The 19,575-nt window shown below is 43.3% G+C and overlaps 1 protein-coding gene across 1 annotated transcript in view; it reads right to left on the bottom strand.

The window, feature by feature from the left end:
• TBC1D19 (TBC1 domain family member 19) overlaps nucleotides 1-19,575 on the bottom strand; it is a 161,580-nt gene that overhangs the window by 16,264 nt on the left and 125,741 nt on the right. Inside the window, exons 18-19 of the mRNA XM_063459906.1 lie at nucleotides 18,932-19,023; nucleotides 10,366-10,481 (exon numbers count right to left, since the gene is read on the bottom strand). Of these exons, the coding sequence (XP_063315976.1) occupies nucleotides 10,366-10,481; nucleotides 18,932-19,023 (208 nt within the window). The remainder of the gene's footprint in view (nucleotides 1-10,365; nucleotides 10,482-18,931; nucleotides 19,024-19,575) is intronic.

Genomic DNA, 19,575 nt, shown 5'->3' with positions numbered 1-19,575 from the left:
TGTATCTTGGCTAGTATTTTCATGTCTTGATTTATGAGAGATATTGGTCTGTAGCTACTGGGTAACAACGGATCCTTGTCTGGTTTGGGGAGTAATACTATGGATGCCAGCGCCATGTCCGGGTTCGGCGCGCCCCCCTCTCTAAAGTTGTTAAATAGTTTGAGCAAGTGTGGAACCAACTCTTCCCGAAACGTCTTGTAATAGGACCCGTCAAAACCGTCCGGTCCCGGTGCCTTATTCCCTTTTAGCCCCGTGATTGCCCTGTCTATTTCCTCTTCAGTGATTTCGGCTGCTAACTGGGCCTTCGCCTCTCCGGAGAGCTGTGGTAGGCCAAGATCCATCAGAAATCTGTGGATACGTTCCGTCTCCTGGTCTTTTCGCCTGCCGTCAGTAGGTGTGTGGTTATATAGTGTTTTATAAAAATCGCGAAAGACACCTGCGATGTCGCCCGGGGTCGTTTTTATTGATCCGTCAGTGTGTCGTATGGACATGATATGTGTACGTCCCTGTCGAGGCCGTAGTGTCCTGGCTAACAGGGTGTCCATTTTGTTCCCCTTTTCATAAAAGGAACGTTTAGACCACGACAGTGATCGTGCTACGTCATCTGCAAGCAATGCTCGTATGTCATGTCGCTCGGCCTCCACTCGTCCCAGTGTCTCCCCGTCTGGACATGTCTTATATCTGTGCTCTGCAGTCTTAAGTTCCCTAAGAAGTCTCTCTAAGGTTGTCGTCTTTTGCTTTTTCTTTATCGTTGCTAGGCGTATAAGGGCTCCCCTCACTACTGCTTTATGGGCTGCCCATATCGTGGGTACTCCTACGTCAGGTGTATCATTGTGGGCGAAGAAGTCAATAATCTCAGCCTGAATCTGTTCCCTAACCACGGGGTCTCGTAGTAAGGAGGCGTTTAGTCTCCATGTCCAAGGGGACGCGGCACACAAATTCCCCAGTGTGATTGAGACCTCCGCGTGGTCCGACCACGTGATGGATCCCACCGCCGAGTCAGTTGTACGTGCGACGCAGCAAGCATTAACTAGGAAAAGGTCTATCCTTGAGTAAGTGCCATGTGGAGCTGAGAAATATGTGTATTCGACCTCACTTGGGTGCTGAGCCCTCCACACATCCACCAATCCCGACTGTGTCATAAAATTGTGTAGCAGCCTGTCTTGTCCCCCTCTCCCTTGTGATCTGGGTAAGCCGCTACGGGTGCTTCTGTCAACTGCCGGACTCGATACTGCGTTGAGGTCCCCTCCCATGAGGAGCATACCCCGCGGCAGTCTCTGGATTTTATCCAGTAACGCGTTCCAGAACTCCGGTTCCGGTCGGTTGGGGGCGTAAACATTAACCAGATGGATTGTATGGGAATATAGGACCCCCGATACTATGATATAGCGCCCGTCTACATCCGCATCAGTCGTGGTTATCTGCAACGGGCACCTACTCCTCACCAATACCGCCACCCCGTTGCGTTTTCTGTGCGCCCTGGCCTCGTGTGAGACTGTGTATGTGTGGTCCCTGAGGGTAAAGCGTGCTTGTTTAGGCAAGTGCGTTTCCTGGACAAATGCAATATCCGCCCCCCCCCCCTTTCAGTTCCCTGAAGAGCAATCGCCGTCTTGTCGGGGTGTTAAGGCCCCGTACGTTTAGTGAGATAATTTTCATGGACATGGCACCGAACTAAGTCCCGAGCCCTTGATAGGGAATCGAGCCGGGCCCGCAACCACCCCCCCACCACAGCCCTGTTGGGGCTTGAATAGTGGCAGAGGCGTGAGGCATACCCGTGTTGGTGCAGAGAGGGTTATGCTAGAGAGAGGCGAGTCTCCTACTCTTGAGGGTGTGGGTCAGGGCCCCCCTCCCTTTTGCTTCCTATGTTTCTCCTCTCTCTCCCCTTAGTGTGTTGCTGTATGTCAGGCCACCCTGCCACCTGTAACCAGCACCCCCCACCCTCTCCACCTGTCGGAACCGCCTGCATCCATATCCCTGAGAGGGCTCCAGTTCCCCGGCCCGGTACACCCTCTACAGAACCTGTACGGTGCCGCCACATCGCATGGCCTCAGGGCTGCGAACTCTGGCCCTCAGCTGGTGCGCATGTGCCCTGCCTAATCTCCCATATCGCCTCTTCTATCTGCCGCTGTCTGTGCCTCCTGGGGATGTAGTGTAGTGTGTGGGGAAGCGGCAGTGCAGCGGTGTTATATCTACGTTCCCCCTTTCCACATAGAAACAAGCAGCAGCAACTCTCTGTCAATCACAATTCAATATTTTCCCTTGGGCCTGTTAACCGCATCTTCCCATACAATATAAAGTGTCCATTGATGTAGCCCCGAGAAAAACTGCCCCTCCCAAAGGTCCTCTATAGGGGGATGAAGGTACCGTCATAAGTCCCATGCGTGGAGCCTGGGCCGCTCCTCTCTAGTGGGGTCCGGGTGACCCTTAAGTCCCTTCTGGTAGTAAGAAAAAGGCTCCCCCCTTTCCGTGCCCTACCCACCCCACATAGCAGCGGACCCCGCCCCCCCACCTCCCCCCTCCCCCCCGCGCATCTACCCCACCCTGTTGTCAGAAGGTGGGTTTCCTTATATGAACCCACCTCCCCCCTCCACCGTCAAAAAATGTCAAACATGCATATATAACAAAAAAAAACTCCCTCTGCACGCATCTTCGATATTACTGTCCCTATTGGGTTCGGGCTGTGCAGTGTACGATACCCTCTTCAGTTCTCAGTGACCTCCGGTTCCGGCGGCCTGCCACTCAGTCGGCAGGAGCATCAGCTCCTCTGCAGGTACTGGCACAGTTGGCAGGTTCAGTGGGGGTGCTAAACCCATATCTGCAAATAAACGTTTAGGGTCTCCTCCGAGTGTCAGGACATGTACTCTGCCGTTCTTGAATGCCATGAGGCGGAAGGGAAAGCCCCATGCGTTGCGGACGCCAGCCCAGCGCAGAGCTTCTGTGATCGGCTTCCAGTCTCTTCTGCGTTGGAGCGTGCTAGGCGCCAAGTCCTGGTAGAGAGCTAGTGTTGCTCCTCCATGAGTGATAGAGCCTTCTCTCCCCCTCCGAAGTAGTGCTTCCTTTGTTGGGAAGTGCAGGAATTTGACAATGATGTCTCTTGGTGCATTCATCTCAGGCCGCCGTGCCCGGAGGGCCCAATGTGCCCTTTCTATCTGCCACATGTCGTCCGGTATCTCTGGTAGTAGCGGTTTAAAGATGGTGAGTATGAGTTCCGCCAGGGGTCCCTCTCCCTCCTTTTCGGGTAATCCCTGGATCCGGAGATTATTACGCCGAGACCGGTTCGCTATATCCTCCAGCGCCAGGTCAGCTTCCAGCAGGCGCGAGGTAAGCGTATTGACCTGGGCCACTACTTCATTATGCGCTGTTGTTGCTTCCTCCATGCGTTCTTCCAGGCGCCCGGTTCTCGCGCCCAGCGCGTGGATTTCGTTCCGCAGGACTTTTGTGGACTTTTCAATCTCACCCGCCAGGTAAGTTTTGACCTCCGCGAGTGTCGTCAATATTTGCGCGGTGTCACACTGAGGGAGCTCCGGGGCCAGCCCGCCGCGTGGCGAGGGTGTAGAAGAAGTGCGGCCTACCTCGGCGCCATTTTGGTCCAAAGCTGGGCCCGCTTTGGTGGCGGTAAGCAGGTCCATGACCGAGGCTCCCGGCTCAGGTCCTTTCTTGGGTGCCTTCTTACTGTTTCTTTTGTCCATTCTGTAGTCGGTGTCCGTCGAATAAACCGCTAATATTTGCTTAAAGCAGCGTTATCGGAGCGGAGCTTCACGCCGACACGTCCAGCTGGCTCCGAGGTCAGGCCACGCCCCGAGATTTCTTCTTTCTATGCTACATACAAAATAATTTTGGTAGCTGTCAGGTTTCTATTTATTGTGTAACCAGGCTGCTGTAATGCTCAGGGCCTGGCTGCACTTACAAAAGCTGGCTGTGTGCAATAAACACCTGTGCCTCAATGTTCTACCTACTACCTATACACGACTCCTGGGGAGACTGCAGTCTCAGGATTTGAGAAAGAGTGTGTATGTGTCTATGAAGTTGTGTTATAACTTAAGCAGGTGAATGTGAGCATGGACAAAAATGTTTGTGTGTCTAAAATCAGAGCTGTCTGATAGGTGTTTCATTAAAACGGATGTGGTTTTCTTTTATTATTAAAATAAAGTTCCCAAAATATTGTTAACAGGAAAAAACTAAGAAATTAATTGTCATGAAAACTTATCTCGAAACCCCTAGGTAATTCTAGCGTCCTATATTTTTTTTAGATATTGCCGCCTGATTTTGACACTGGTTCATGTCCAAATAAACCCTTGATGTTGACGTACTACATATACCCTACATTCCTTTTTTTTCATATACGGAGACTTCTCAGTCACTTTCCTATTAAGCTTTTTTACATTCCTGGTACTATTTCTTATTGCCTTATTTCTTAATCCAGCTTAATCATTCTATTCATATATTTCTCTAATGACTTTTACTCCACCCCTAGTAGGTTCAAACTGACACCTAACCTCTAGAATATCACGTGGTAACACTATACCTTCTTACTATAAAAAGATTGTGATACTTGCTATTTGCATCCTTCTTCTTGGACTACTCAGTTCCTGACAACCTACATTTCTTAATACTCACAATCTCTTAGATCTATTGAAAGTTGTTCTGGACCTCCACAGAAATATCATTCCATGAAGTAACAAACAAATTTCACATTGCAATATCAAAGATTCATGACTCCATTATAATCCAGGCTGGTATCTCCTTTGATACTCTTCATTCTCTCCTTTGGCATTTATCACAAAGCCCCCTCCTGATTCTTTCCTGTGTCTCATACCGGTATTATGGTTACATCTTGCTAATCTCCTTTTGATCTCTCTGTTGGCATGCACCAAGCCTCTATTTTTCTTTTTGTATAGATTTGGCAACATTTTCTTAGATTGAAATGTCTCATTGTTCTTTTTCACACAATATGACCTCAAAATGCATTGTAAGCTTTCTGAGTAAATGGAGAGAGGACATTATTGAAAACCTTTGTACTAGACATGTGAATATACTCAGGATGTCAGCATGTTATTTTTGTTCATGTAACTGTTTAAAAAAATAAAAATAAAAAAGATTTACTGAATAATGAAGTTTACGATAACAGTGTTATAAACAGTATTATAATTAATGTTTCTGAATTTATAACATTGATAAATTCTCTCACAAATGTTATAGTCATCTCACATTGACCCCTAATTTATTCTTGAATATATTATCCCTATTTATACTGTATATGTTGCCAGGAATACCATGACATTGCCCATGTTACCCTCACATTGCAGCCAAGCTGTCTCTAATGTAGACACACACAGACTAACAAGCACACATTAAGACACTGATACACAGTCACACTTAATAACGAACTAGTCATATGACTAAGGACCTATGGGTCTGAAATGTGTTAGAATGTTTCTTTTTAGCTCCCCTTGTGCCTATCTGCCTTGTGTAAGTGCCAATAAAGTTTTCTATTTCCCATGATGAGAGATAAATGTTGCATGGTTAGGCAGGTTTTGGAAATTCATAAACTTCCTGGTGTTTATTCTTCCTGTGGATGTTTGGAATATCTTTATGTGTCCTACTACAAACATCGTTACAAGTCTTGTGGCCATTAAAGGGGCATACTAACCAACTTATTGGCAAATTGTAGTAATTATGGTGTTTTGAGTTTATGGAAATCCTCCCCCAGTTTTCGGTCAAACCATTTTCGGAGTTTTAGAAACAACAGGGCTCTCCCTAGAACCAATAGCCCAGTCCATCTGCAGCCGCATGGTAATGGTAGAAAATCTTGGACAGCAACCATCGATAGAAAGCGCATGGTTTATGGGTTAGTCCAGTGTACCCCACCTATCATTGACATCTGAGGTCGGACATAATGTATTAAAAATGTGGAATTATAAGGTTTTACGTGAGAAAATTATAATGTTTTAACTTGCATTAATGCCTGCAAGCAGGTGTCACTGAATCATGAGATCACAACAGCAGTTATTTTCTATCACTGAGCGCAGTTAAATGCCACTGAAGCAGTCACAGACATGGCGTTCTAAAACCGCAAAAGACAAAATACCACACATGTGATGTGGCCAACAAAACAATACGGATTTGTGAAGCACACTTAGAATCTAAAAGGCCTGCTGGTAAAATGCGTTACTCAAGATTCCTGTCACCATCTGGAAATATTATTCACAAGTGCCCTCTGCATGACACGGCATGAATGAGTCAGCCTGCCAAGAGGTAAAAATATAAATGAATGAAATATGTTCATTAGTATTTGTATTTCCAGTGCTATAGCTCTATATCTCAATTTGAAATAAAGATCTAAATATACAAACATGCATACAGACTATTTAGAAGTATTTCTGAAAAGTTTGATCATGGTTGGATATCACTGTGCAACAAATGGAATAAACTCGGTGTAGTCGTATTGAAGCTTCCTTCCAAGTGTGAATTTATGACACTATCTGAGACAGATTATTTTAGCTCTTTAAATGTGGTGTATTATTAGTGATTATCTGACAAGTGAGGCACAGTAGATCCCAAACTGTCCACATATATTAAAGTAGCTCTGTAATCTTCTGAGGTCTTTGTCATTTCTGGGGGTCTAAGCAAAATATGCAATCAATGTTTTGGGTGTGGTGGTCTGAGGGTGCATGCGTGAAGAGTACACCCTCACATCTATTCTCCATAGACCAAGTTACGCAATTCATGAGAAGAAGCCACACATCTACAGCAGTTGGAAGATTTGTTGACTTAAGGTTTGCCCAGAAGAAAAAGCCGCCCACCCACACACATACACAGCCACCAAACATGTATGAACACCTTGACACACAAATTCACGCACTGACACGTACTAACACAGGCGCATACACACACAGATACACACATCATAACACACACTCAGATACACACTGTGACACACAGATACACACACTGACACGCAGTGACGCACACTCTGACACACACTAACACACAGATATCCACATATTAAGATACACACTGTCATACTTTATATACTTTCAGCCACCCTCCTGTTAGCTTATCTTTGTGTCCAGGAGGGTGGCTTGCTTGGTGTTGTGGTCCTGGCTGAGGCTGATGGGAGTAAGCATGCAGCAGCAGCAGCTCACTCCAGCCTCTCCACTACCTCCTTGTTGCTCTGTGCTCCAGCCTCCTCTCCCCCACTCCTGTGAAGCAGGGAGGAAAAGTCAGGCTGTCATTTCCTCCTTGCTGGCCAATATCACAGAAACATAGAATGTGACGGCAGATAAGAACCATTCGGCCCATCTAGTCTGCCCAATTTTCTAAATACTTTCATTAGTCCCTGGCCTTATCTTATAGTTAGGATAGCCTTGTGCCTATCCCACGCATGCTTAAACTCCTTTACTGTGTTAACCTCTACCACTTCAGCTGGAAGGCTATTCCATGCATCCACTACCCTCTCAGTAAAGTAATACTTCCTGATATTATTTTTAAACCCTTGTCCCTCTTATTTAAGACTATGTCCTCTTGTTGTGGTAGTTTTTCTTCTTTTATATATAGTCTCCTCCTTTACTGTGTTGATTCCCTTTATGTATTTAAATGTTTCTATAATATCCCCCCGTCTCGTCTTTCCTCCACAGGGGACCAGTCTGTTCTTAAAGGGCTGGCACCCAACAGGCCCCTATTTAGGGAGTATTAAGAGGGGGGGGGGGGGGCGCAAGTCATATATAATATAATGGATATCACACATACATTGTATGTCAGATTGTGTGTGTGATTTGGGGGATTTTGTATGTGATTTGCGGGTGTCAGGGAGCCGCATTCAAAATGTGGGAGTCTCCCAGAACCTCTAGGATACTTGGGATGTCTGAGAAGCAGTCTCATTATTTTGTACACATATGTTCATGGTCAGTCTAATCAGATCTGACTAACCAAATAAATAGCCAGCATTTACATCCTACTTTAAATTAATAAAAAGGTGGAATCTCCTCTATAAAAATATATTCAACCATAACCATCATCATGAACTACAACACTGCTATGTCATAGCGACAGTGAAATAAGAGTCCATAATATAGCAGTACATCTAGAGCTAAAATGTGTAAAATAACTGATCCAGGATTGTAGCATCTAGTAGCAAATACTGTCAGAGAGAGAGGTACTTGTTGGTATACACATATAAACCACTGTGCAAGACTGCTGTAAATTAAGTATGCCTTAAAGATAGAAATTTTAAATTTTATTTGATAAATAAAAAAATAAAAAAATGCAAAGTAGAAAAATCTACATCTAATAAATAGTTGGGTGACCACCCTTTGCCTTTGAATCAACATAAAATATTTCAGGTACATTTGCACACAGGTGGGTTTTTCCAAACATTTTGGATAACTAACCACAGTTGAAGCCCCCATTTGATGCCCACAGGTAGGAGCAATAGCTGCCCAGTCACCAGTCTTTTATTACAGCAAGCAGCCACTCGCTAGTCAATCTTAAATTGCAAACCTACCTATACTAATGTGTTGGATTTTTTTTAGCGACTACCAGGGTTAGCAGGGACGTTTTAGCCGCGAGGCAAACAAGGCATTTGCCTTGGGCGGCATTTTCCAGGGGGCGGCAAAAAACGCCGCCCCCAAATGCCCAGGGCAAATGCCTTGTTAGCCTTGTGGCTAACAGACAAGGCAGGCTGCTGGGCCGTCGTGCAGCACTGGCGGTCAGGCGGCTGGTGAGGGAGAGCTCCCCCTGAGCTGTCTGCTCAGCTCCCTCGCACGCTGCAGAGTGAGGCTGGGAGCCGGAATATGACGTCATATTCCGGCTCCCAGCCTCACACTGTGGCGCGCAGACAGCTCAGAGGAAGTGCTCCCTCGCCAGCCGCCCGCCAGCACCGCCCGACCACCCAGCAGCCACTGGACCACCAGGGAGAAAGAGAACCCCCCCCCCCAGCATTCCCAAAGGTAAGGAGGCTGGGGGGAGGTTACATTTAAAAAAAATGTGTTAATGTGAGTGAGTGTGTGTCTGTTAGTGTGTGTGTGTGTGTTTGCCTGTTAGTGTGTGTGTGTGTGTGTGTGTTTGCCTGTTCATGTGAGTGTGTGTGTGTCAGTGTGTGTGTGTGTATGTCTGTTTGTCTGTGTGTGTGTGGTCTGTGTGTGTGTGTCTCTGTCTGTGTGTGTGTTTGCTTGTTAGTGTGAGTGTGTGTGTGTGTTTGCCTGTTAGTGCGTGTGTGTCTGTTAGTGTGTGTGTGTCTCTGTGTGTGTGTGTCTGTTAGTGTGTGTTTGACTGTGTGTGCGTGTGTGTTTGACTGTGTGTGTTTGTCTGTTAGTGTGAGTGTGTGTGTCTGTTAGTGAGTGTGTGTGTGTGTCTGCTAGTGAGTGTGTGTGTGTCTGACTTTGTGTGTGTCTGTTAGTGTGAGTGTGTTTGCCTGTGAGTGTGTGTGTCTGTTAGTGAGTGTGTGTTTCTGTTAGCTAGTATCTGTCAGTGAATGTGTGTGTGTATTTAGAAGGCAGGGCGGGGGGAATGGTTGGGTGGGGATGGCGCGGGGGGGTGAAGGGGGAAGGCGCGGGGGGGGGGATCCACAAAACCAGGATACACCACTGAGGGTTAGTCATTATAAAAGGTCAATAAACGTGCCTCTAATGCACATTTATTGGAGGATTTTTCTTGACCAGCTGCCCTGTTTGTCGGATTCAGCTGCTAGAATTTTAACACTTATTAAATTTAGTCGAAAATCAATAAAAATCTTGGCCTAAACCAGTCGATAATTTGCGACTGGGTTTTGCAGGTAATATAGAATTGATGGCAATGTGTTTAACAAAACAGGAATTGAGAACTTGTAAAGTAAACTTTTATAGGAGGCTGCTGCAGGCTCCAGCAGGTAATTAACAGAGTAGGAGATAAAAAGGCTTAAATTAAACCCACTGTGCACTAAGAGAAGTTAAAATTTTTTAACTCAATTTGATGAAGAGTGTAGGAAAGCTGTGTTTGGCTAGGACTGCATAAAAAAAGTTGTAACCAAACCAGTCCTCATGAACGAGCAACAGTACAGCTTTTGTCATGTAACTAGATTTGAATAAGAAAGGGAAATTTATAAATCCTGGACTGTTGAATGATCTATACATGAAAATAACTTGGTTAAACTAAAACAGATATTTGTGTTAAGTGTTCCATTTATTAATTTTAGAGTCATGATTAATTTTAACACTGGTTAGCGCAATATCATCATGCATGGTATTAATGGTTCGTACTCATCTAAGCAGAATCATATTTGTACCCAACAAGGTTGTTTATCTAACTTTTAAATGGGGTTATGTTTTTTATAGTCTTTACAGTCTGTACTACATTTTTATCTCTATAAATAATGTCAACAAATATTACCTGCAAGAATCTCCAGGGAGTCATACCCAAGAATTCTGTCCCATAATAGGAGTAATTGATCTGTAGCCAAGTAGCCAGAAAAAGCCCGTACCATCCACTTAAAAGATATGCGAAGACTAAAATAAAAACAATGAAAAAAGATATAGTGAAGATTTAATGAATGTAGCAGGACATTGCTTTCTGATTCAAATATGTTAGTGACAAATTATATCAATACTTTAAATGTTTGCTAAGATGAAAGCTGGCAACAGATGTAAAAATCTTCCCCTTGCAGGGAAAGATTTTTACATCTGTTGCCAACTTGCAGTGTATATGTAAAAAAAATGTTTTTAAAACTTATCCCTACGTTTTTAGACAGTTATTTGAAAACAGAGTCTCTATGATTTTCACAAACACGTTCTGAGTACACAACTCACATTTTTGTAAATATTTTATTATATCATTTCATGTGACAACACTGAAGAAATGACACTCTGCTACAATGTAAAGTAGTAAGTATACAGCCTGTATAACAGTGTAAATTTACTGTCCCCTCAATAACTCAACACAGCCATTAAAGGAACACTATAGTCACCTAAATTACTTCAGCTAAATAAAGCAGTTTTAATGTATAGATCATTCCCATGCAATGTCACTGCTCAATTCACTGTCATTTAGGAGTTAAATCACTTTGTTTCTGTTTATGCAGCCCTAGCCACACCTCCCCTGGCTGTGATTGATATAGCCTGCATGAAATAAAAAAAAAAAACTGGTTTCACTTTCAAACAGATGTAATTTACCTTAAATAATTTTATCTCAATCTCTAAATTGAACTTTAATCACATACAGGAGGCTCTTGCAGGGTCTAGCAAGCTATTAATATAGCAGGGGATAAGAAAATCTTAATTAAACAGAACTTGCAATAAAGAAGGCCTAAATAGGGCTCTCTTTATAGGAAGTGTTTATGGAAGGTTGTGCAAGTCACATGCAGGGAGGTGTGACTAGGGTTCATAAACAAAGGGATTTAACTGCTAAATGGCAGAGGATTGAGCAGTGAGGCTGCAGGGGCATGTTCTATACACCAAAATTGCTTCATTAAGCTAAAGTTGTTCAGGTGACTATAGTGTCCCTTTAATATCTAAACCGTTGGCAAAACAAGTTAGTACACCCCTACACCCTGTTCCAAATTATTATGCAAATTATATTTTTCTCATTTACTTAAATAATTGATGTAAATAACAGTCAGCATAATTCTCGTTATCAACTATTAAGAGTACAATTCAAATTTTATTTAACAAACCTCCTAATGATAACAGTATTTTTTTTTAACATAAAATACTTACAATGCACTGTTCCAAATTATTACGCACAGTAAGTTTCAAAACACTTTATAGTTTGTAAAGAACTGAAAATTATCATTTGTTGTGTTTGCAGCATATTTACTGAAATCAAAAGCTATTTCAATCAAACTTATAACAACATTTTAACTTTTTAAACATTTTAACAGGTCACGTTACATTTTAACATAGGACCCCTTATTTGAGAGCAGCTTCACAAGTCTTGCATGCATTGAACTTGTGAGTTTTTGGCCACACCATGACTTTCTCTCCTTTTATCCCCATAGCAGCCATTGATGCAGAGGTGGTGCATTGTCATGCATAAAGATGATTTTATTATGGAAAGCATAGTTCTTCCTTCTGTACCAGGGAAGAAAGTGGTCAGTCAGAAACTCCACATACTTTGCAGAGGCCATCTTTACACCTTCAGCTCTCTTTCCATGATTCCGGCCCAAGATATGACTCTACTACCGCCTTGCTGACATCGCAGCCTTGTTGGAACAGGGTGGCCGTCCAGCAACCATCCACTACTCCATCCATCTGGACCATCCAAGGTTGCACGGCACTCATCAGTGAACAGGACTGTTTGAAAATTAGTCTTTTTCTGCCCAATGCAGCAGTTTCTGCTTGTGAGCATTGGTTAGTGGTGGCCGAATAGAAGGTTTATGCACAGTTGCAAGACTCTGGAAGACACTACACCTTGATGTCCGTGGGACTCCAGAGACACCAGCAGCTTCAAATATCTGTTTTCTGCTATGTAATGGTATTTTAGCAGCTGCTCTCTTGATCCGATGCATGGATCTGGCAGAAATCTTCCTCAATGTGCCTTTATCTGCACGAACACAATCTGTGCTCTGAATCAGCCACACATCTCTTAATAGTGCGATGATCATGCTTAAGTTTTCGTGAAATATCTAATGTTTTCATACCTTGTCCAAGGTATTGAACTATTTCACTCTTTTTGGCAGCAGAGAGATCCTTTTTCTTCCCCATATAGCATGAAAATAGTGCTCTGCTTAATAATGTGGAACACCCTCCTTTAGTAGTTTTTCCTTAAATTGGGCACACCTGGCAATCTAATTATCACAGGTGTCCGAGATTGTTTTCAGTGATCAAAAGAGCCCTGAGACACAATGCCATCCATGAGTTAAACTGAAAAACAAAATATTTAAACTTTGTGACACTTAAATAAATGTGCATAATAATTTGGAACAGGGTGTAAGTGGAAATGTCCAAATTGGGCCTAAAGTGTCAATATTTTGTGTGGCCACCATTATTTTCCAGCACTGCCTTAACCCTCATGGGCATGGAGTTCACCAGAGTTTCACAAGTTGCCACTGGAGTCCTCTTCCACTCCTTCATGACAATATCACAGAGCTGGTAGATGTTAGAGACCTTGTGCTTTAAATTGAGGTGTTGCAGTGGTTAGTACCTACAAGGAAGGACAACCGGTGAACCAGTATCAGGGTTATGGATGCCCAAGACTCATTGGTGCACGTGGGGAGTGAAGGCTAGCCCACCTGGTCCTATCACATAAAATAGCTACTCTCAAATTGCTGAAAAACGTAATGCTGGCCATGATAGAAAGGTGTCAGAAGGCTGAACTTGATGGACGCAAGTCTCTTTTCAGCTATGTAACTATGTAACTATGTAAGAACACACAGTGCTTCGCAGTTTACTGCGTAGCCACAGGCCAGTCACAGTGTCCATGATGACCCTTGTCCACCGCCGATTTCAATGGAGAAGTGAGCTGGACCATGGAGTAATGGAAGAAGGTTGCTTGGTCTGATGATTCACGTTTTCATTGAGATCATGTAGATGGCCGGATACATGATAAATACATGTTAAGATCTCATTTTAGACTACCATTTTTATATATTAAAGACAAAAAGAAATTGGGGGCACACCCAGAATGTGTGTTTTGCAGGAATGGTGCTGCGGCGTGATAAAAATGTATACATAATACAGTGGTACCTCGGTTTACGAATTTAATGCGTTCTCTGGGATGTTCTGCATTGCAAAAAATTTGTAAACCGAAACGCGGTTTCCCATAGGAATGCGTTGAAAACCAATGCATGCGTTCCAGGTGGTCAGAAAAAAGTTTTTTTTTAAAGTCTTATCTGTTCAAAACTGTACATTTTAAAGGCATAAATACTGTACAGGGACATGATTAATCAAGCAATAACATTTCAAAATCCAACTTGAACTTTTTTTTTCCACTGTTTGTTTTTATTGCTGTGGAGCTCTGTGATAGAATTTATCTTGATTCCAAGGCTCAAGCTTATAGGTGTCATATAATGATATCCTATATTAAAATTGGCTAATTTGGAAATGCTTAACACAACACTTAAGACCATATATGTCTAGTTCCGGGAGCAAAGAGCCCCTACCGGAGATGTCTCTTCTCCAATCTTTTTGTCTCTTTCTTACCTTGGAAGTTATTTGTTATGTGTACATGACGTTCATCCCTATGTCTTATCTGTACTCCCTTCCTATTACTGTTCTATGAGTATTTGCACGTAAGCACTTACTTTTTAATGTATAAAACCCAGCTGATGAATAAAACGGCAGAGGCTTATTTTGAATACCAACAGGTGTCTGGTGTCTAATTCTCACTTCTCCAAGTGCACTTGTAACAACAATTTGGGCTTCCTCTGAATATAACAAAGATCATTATTTGGATGCACAACAACTCATACATACTGTACATTACTGAGAGTTTTATAGCTGGGGAGTTCTGGGATACACTCAAACACACTGCACAATGACAGCGATTACTCTTCAGTTTTGAGCTTCTTATTTGTTCTGCAAACCTTTCAATCTGTTATATCGGAGACTCCCCAGCACAGTATACACTTGGCATTTAAGCAGCTAATATAAAATATAGCCAACTTCAACTTTTAAAACATCACACATCAACTTTTAAAACATGGCATACTTTTCAAATAGGGTACAGTACACTTCGACTGTACAGAATTCAGACATCAAGAGGGAAAACATGGAAAACTTCAAAAAATGTTAACATTTTATGGAAGAGGAGGAGGGCAACTGGGCAGCACAAGCAGGTATTTCTTCATATCTAGGCTGTTTTTGTAGGAAGCTTTCCATTTTCTGCTGCCTCTGGCACCTTTTAAGCATCCCTCGGAAAGGGGACATGATGTGGTGTCAAAACTGTTCATACGTCTCTGGGCTAGAGCCTTATCTGGTTGGTGCTGCTGTACAAAAGTCTGTAGGTTTACCCACATTTGGCATGCCTTCTTGAGTTCCCTGGAAGAGAGCTGTTCCCCACTTGTTTCCGCCTCCTTTTTTTTTTTTTTTTAATTGGAGATGACCTGCTGGTCCATTGGCTGGAGTAGTGGGGTGGTGTTAGGTGGAAGGAACGTGACCTTGATAAAGTTAAAGTCCTCCAGCAAGTCTTCCTTGAGGCCTGGAGGATGAGTAGCATCATTGTCCATGAGCAGCACGACCTTGAGCGGCAGGTTACTGTCCACAAGTTACTGCTTGACAGCAGGACCAAAAACCATATTGACCCACTGCACAAACATGACGCGTGTGACCCAAGCCTTTGGGTTGGACCTCCACAAAACGATCAACTGCTCCTTGTTCACTGTGAAGAAATTACCCTGTTATTTCAGTAATTTGACTTTTTCTCCCGTTCAGCAGTTGAAACTACCAAACACAGACCACCCCCTGGCTCTTTAACTTCAAAGAGAACAAGGAATTAGTGCTCTCTTTGTGGGGCCGCCGTTCGTATAGTTGAACATCACGTGCAGGAGAAAACGAACATCTTGTTCGCACGAAAGGAGGAAGTGGGACTTGGTCGTCGAGTGTCTGGAACTAAAATCGGACACCTGACTACCCAAACACCAGTCAAACTTTACGAATGCCTGCTTCCTTTTCCAGACCAACTAGGAGAGCACTGTTCAGTAGTTTTGTTCCCATGAACTAGGGGAACAAACGCTACTATAAGCCAGGGAGTACTGTTCGAGGATTTATTCGGTTTCAAGACTTTCCGAAATAGACCGACCGCACAACCTGAACTCATGGAACCATTTCTGGGCAAGAGCCTTGTGTGCGGTCGGTTAAACTAAGACCTCCATGCAACTCCTAAACCCCTGAACTTGATACGGGTGATTTTTGGATATGTTGGTCACCCAGATCAGGGCTATCAGTGGATGTAACATTTATGGGGATTTTATTTTTTGGGGAAAATGTGTTTTTTTTCTGCCTGGAGATAATTGAGTTATTACAGTATCTGACCCAATTACTTCCCAGGCAGAGAGGAGGGATTGTATGTTTACTATGGGAGTGTTATACTTTGTAACCCTGTTGTGATTGGTGTATAACTTTGTGTTGGGAGTCCCAAACAAGGTCCATGTGGGAGTACCCCTTGCATGGGGACTTGCATAAAAGCCAGTGTGGCACCATTACAATTATTCCTGTTACACCCTTCATCTAGTTTCGACTGATGTTTGGGCACCTGTCTACTTGGGAGGCTGACATTTATATGGAGAATCGTTCGCATCAACACCCGAACTACGAGCTATAATCACTCAGGCTCCAGCAGTTCAGGAGGAAATAGGCGGACGGGTATCTGCTATACCAGCATTCGTTACATTCACCTTGTGTTTCTTGAAGGCCTGTGGGTTCTCTGAATGGTAGACGAGCAGAGCTTGATCTTAAGGTCCCCACTGGCATTGGCGCAGAACAGGAGGGTGAGACGATCCTTCATCGGCTTGTGGTCAGGCAATGAAGGTACGCTTTGGCATCCTCTTCCAGAAGAGCCCAGTCGTGTTGCAGTTGAAGACCTGCTGAGGAAGGTAGCCCTCTGAAACCATGACCTTCAGGAACTCAGTAGCAAATTCCCCAGCTGAGGAAACATCGGAACTTGTGGCCTCTCCATGCCTGACCATGCCCTGGATGCCAGATCTGGTCTTGAATCTTTTGAACCACCCCCTGCTGGCCTTGAAGCCTTCTGCATCGGTTGATGTTCCGGACTGTTGGTTGAGGAGGTCAGCGTGCAAGGCCTTGGCTTTTTCGCAGATGATTGCCTTGGTCACTGTGTCCCCAACATGCTGCTTCTGTCCAATCAAGAGCAGGAGCAACTTTTCGACCTCCTCCAGAACAGGTGGCTGTCGCTTGGAGACCCTGGTGATTCCGTTAGCTGCATCACTCCAAGTTATCTTCTCTTTCATCTTTAGGATGGTAGCGATTGTGGATGCACTCCTTCCATACTCTTTGGCGAGGTCAATCAATTTCCTTCATGCTTCCTGATGATTTCTTTCTTGACCTCGAGCAGAATCTTCCTGTTCCCAGTTTCCGCTGCTTTCTTGGGTGCCATGACACAATAGTCACCAAATGAGCAGAAAATAAAAAAAATGCTTTACCCCCACATGAGCTGGCATGGAAACCACCCCACAATGCACAACACTGTAACGGACATGCACAGCCCATGAGCTAGCATGGAAACCACAGTAAAAGCCATGCAGAGCACATGAGCTGGCATGGAAACAAACCCACAATGCAGAACACACAGTAAAAAGCATGCAAACAACTAAGCTCAGCTCCCTACTTTTCCACCTCTTGAGAAATGCACCAAAAAGGCCCAAAACCGCTGCAAATTGCTCCAAAAGGCTTCAAAGCTCGCTGCAAAAATCTCTCCAACACCTCCAACATCTCCATGCTCACGTGCTACCCAGACTCTAGTATGCAGGGGGGCGGTGCTATAAACCGGGAAACTTGCTTCGTATTGCGAAGATTTGTAAACAGAGACATTTTTTTAAATGGATTTTTCGCTTACCGAGGTGTTCATTAACCAAGGTACCACTGTACAGATTTAGGAACAGTGCACACAGAAAAATACATTTTAAAATGTTATAAAGCTACTTAAAGTCACCTATCTCAGCAAACAAATATGGGGATTCAGTCCCACCATATGGCCATATTGTTTTAATAATACTGTACCCCAATATCAGTGGGTTCTACACTAATTCCAATGTGGGAGACAAATTAAATAGAGCTAGTGCTCAATAAGCAAAAGTGTATTTTAATAATCTGTTGTAAGATCATTGTGAATATATATGATGCAAAATTAACATTCTAAACGCAATTAAAAAAAACTGTGTCAAAACTAAACAATTAAAGTGATGGTGCTTTGATGTATATACTTGCAATGCAAATCATATATCTGCTCTATGAAAATTATAATTAAAGTGACATGACTATCAAAAACTTTTAAAGCTGAGGGGCTGGGCGGGGTGCTTAAAGGACCACTATAGGCACCCAGACCACTTCAGCTTAATGGATCAACAGCAAAAGCATATGTGAGGAACTTGATGGACGCAAGTCTCTTTTCAGCTATGTAACTATGTAACTATGTAACTGGGTACCAGGTCCAGCTAGATTTAACCCTTTTTGCAGTAAACATAGCAGTTTCAGAGAAACTGCTATGTTTACCTATGGGTTAATCCAGCCTCTAGTGGCTGTCTCATTCTCACTGTGATTTTCACAGTGAGAAGACGCCAGCGTCCATAGGAAAGCATTGATAATGCTTTCCTATGAGACTGGCTGAATGCGCGCGCGGCTCTTGCCGCGCATGTGCATTCAGCCAATGACGGAAGAAGAGGGAAGAGAGTCCCAGCGCCGAGGGAGCCCGGCGCTGGAAAAAGGTAAGGGATTAACCCCTTCCACCCCCTTCAGCGTCACGGGAGTAGGGCACCCTCAGGGCACTATAGTGCCAGGAAAACGAGTATGTTTTCCTGACACTATAGTGGTCCTTTAACCAAAGAGGAATCTGGTCTGGATTCCAAACTTACATTGTAAAGACAAAAACAAATTGGGGGCACACCCGGAACATACATTTTGGTCACCATGGCAGCACCATTCGTGCAGAATGCATGTTCCACGTGTGCCTTTTTGTCTTTACCATGTAAGTGTACTTGATTTGTTCGAAAGTGTAATTATTTTTTCTTTCATTTGCAATTACATTTTGGTTATTTAGTGCCATGGACATCCATGGTCTACCAGGTCATTTTCTATTGCTAGGTGGATTTTTGCCTTTTCACAATTTACCACACAGTTTTTTACACAATTAATATTTTGTTATGTATACACTACAGGTATTGTGTTTAACAGCCCAGTCAATAATCAGGTACTTAAGCTGTAACTAGGGAACAAAAGTCTGTATTAAGACAGGTGTTTCAAAACATATAGCTTGCTGAAGAACAAAAGACAAAAAAGAAACTACTCACGGCTGAGCCCCAATCTCTCGGAGATGATAGAAAAGTTGTGGAAGGTGAGTTTGAAGAAGTGATTCGAACAGAAGACATAGTGACAATATCCCCTGCAAAAAAGATATGTGGTGTATTTCATTTATTTCTTAGAGTGGACCTCAACCAGCAATTAAAACACTGTCTAATTTCGCTCTGAAATATTTTAGAAACTATATAAGTTCATAGATATACCTCATTGTTCTTTAACACCATTTTTTTCCAGAAACTCAAATGTTCAATTAATAGTTTCAACTTTTAGAGAAGGTATAAACAATAAGGTAGTGGCTCTAGCAAATGTTATCAGAATCTGACATGTGAGAGCAAGGCTCAAAAGTAATATAGATTGGAAAAGTACAATGAATTAAAAGGCATTCCTTCAAATAGTGTTTTATATTTTATACTTTATTATTGTTGGGTTAATTTTCATCCTGTAAATAAATCTGCTACACTTTTTCCTGCCATCCCTGGAGTCCCGCGTTGTGTGTACACCATTGGAGAAACAAGAGAGATTACTTAGCCCCCCACTGCTATCAGGGGAGGCACCCTTGAGCACTATTTTTCACGTAACTCTGTGAGTGCATTTCATTAACACAATTTTTATTTTTTTTGTATTACGCTATGTA

Source organism: Pelobates fuscus, chromosome 6 (assembly GCF_036172605.1).
Source record: "Pelobates fuscus isolate aPelFus1 chromosome 6, aPelFus1.pri, whole genome shotgun sequence".
NCBI lineage: Eukaryota > Metazoa > Chordata > Amphibia > Anura > Pelobatidae > Pelobates > Pelobates fuscus.
This window is presented reverse-complemented; position numbering and strand designations above follow the sequence as displayed.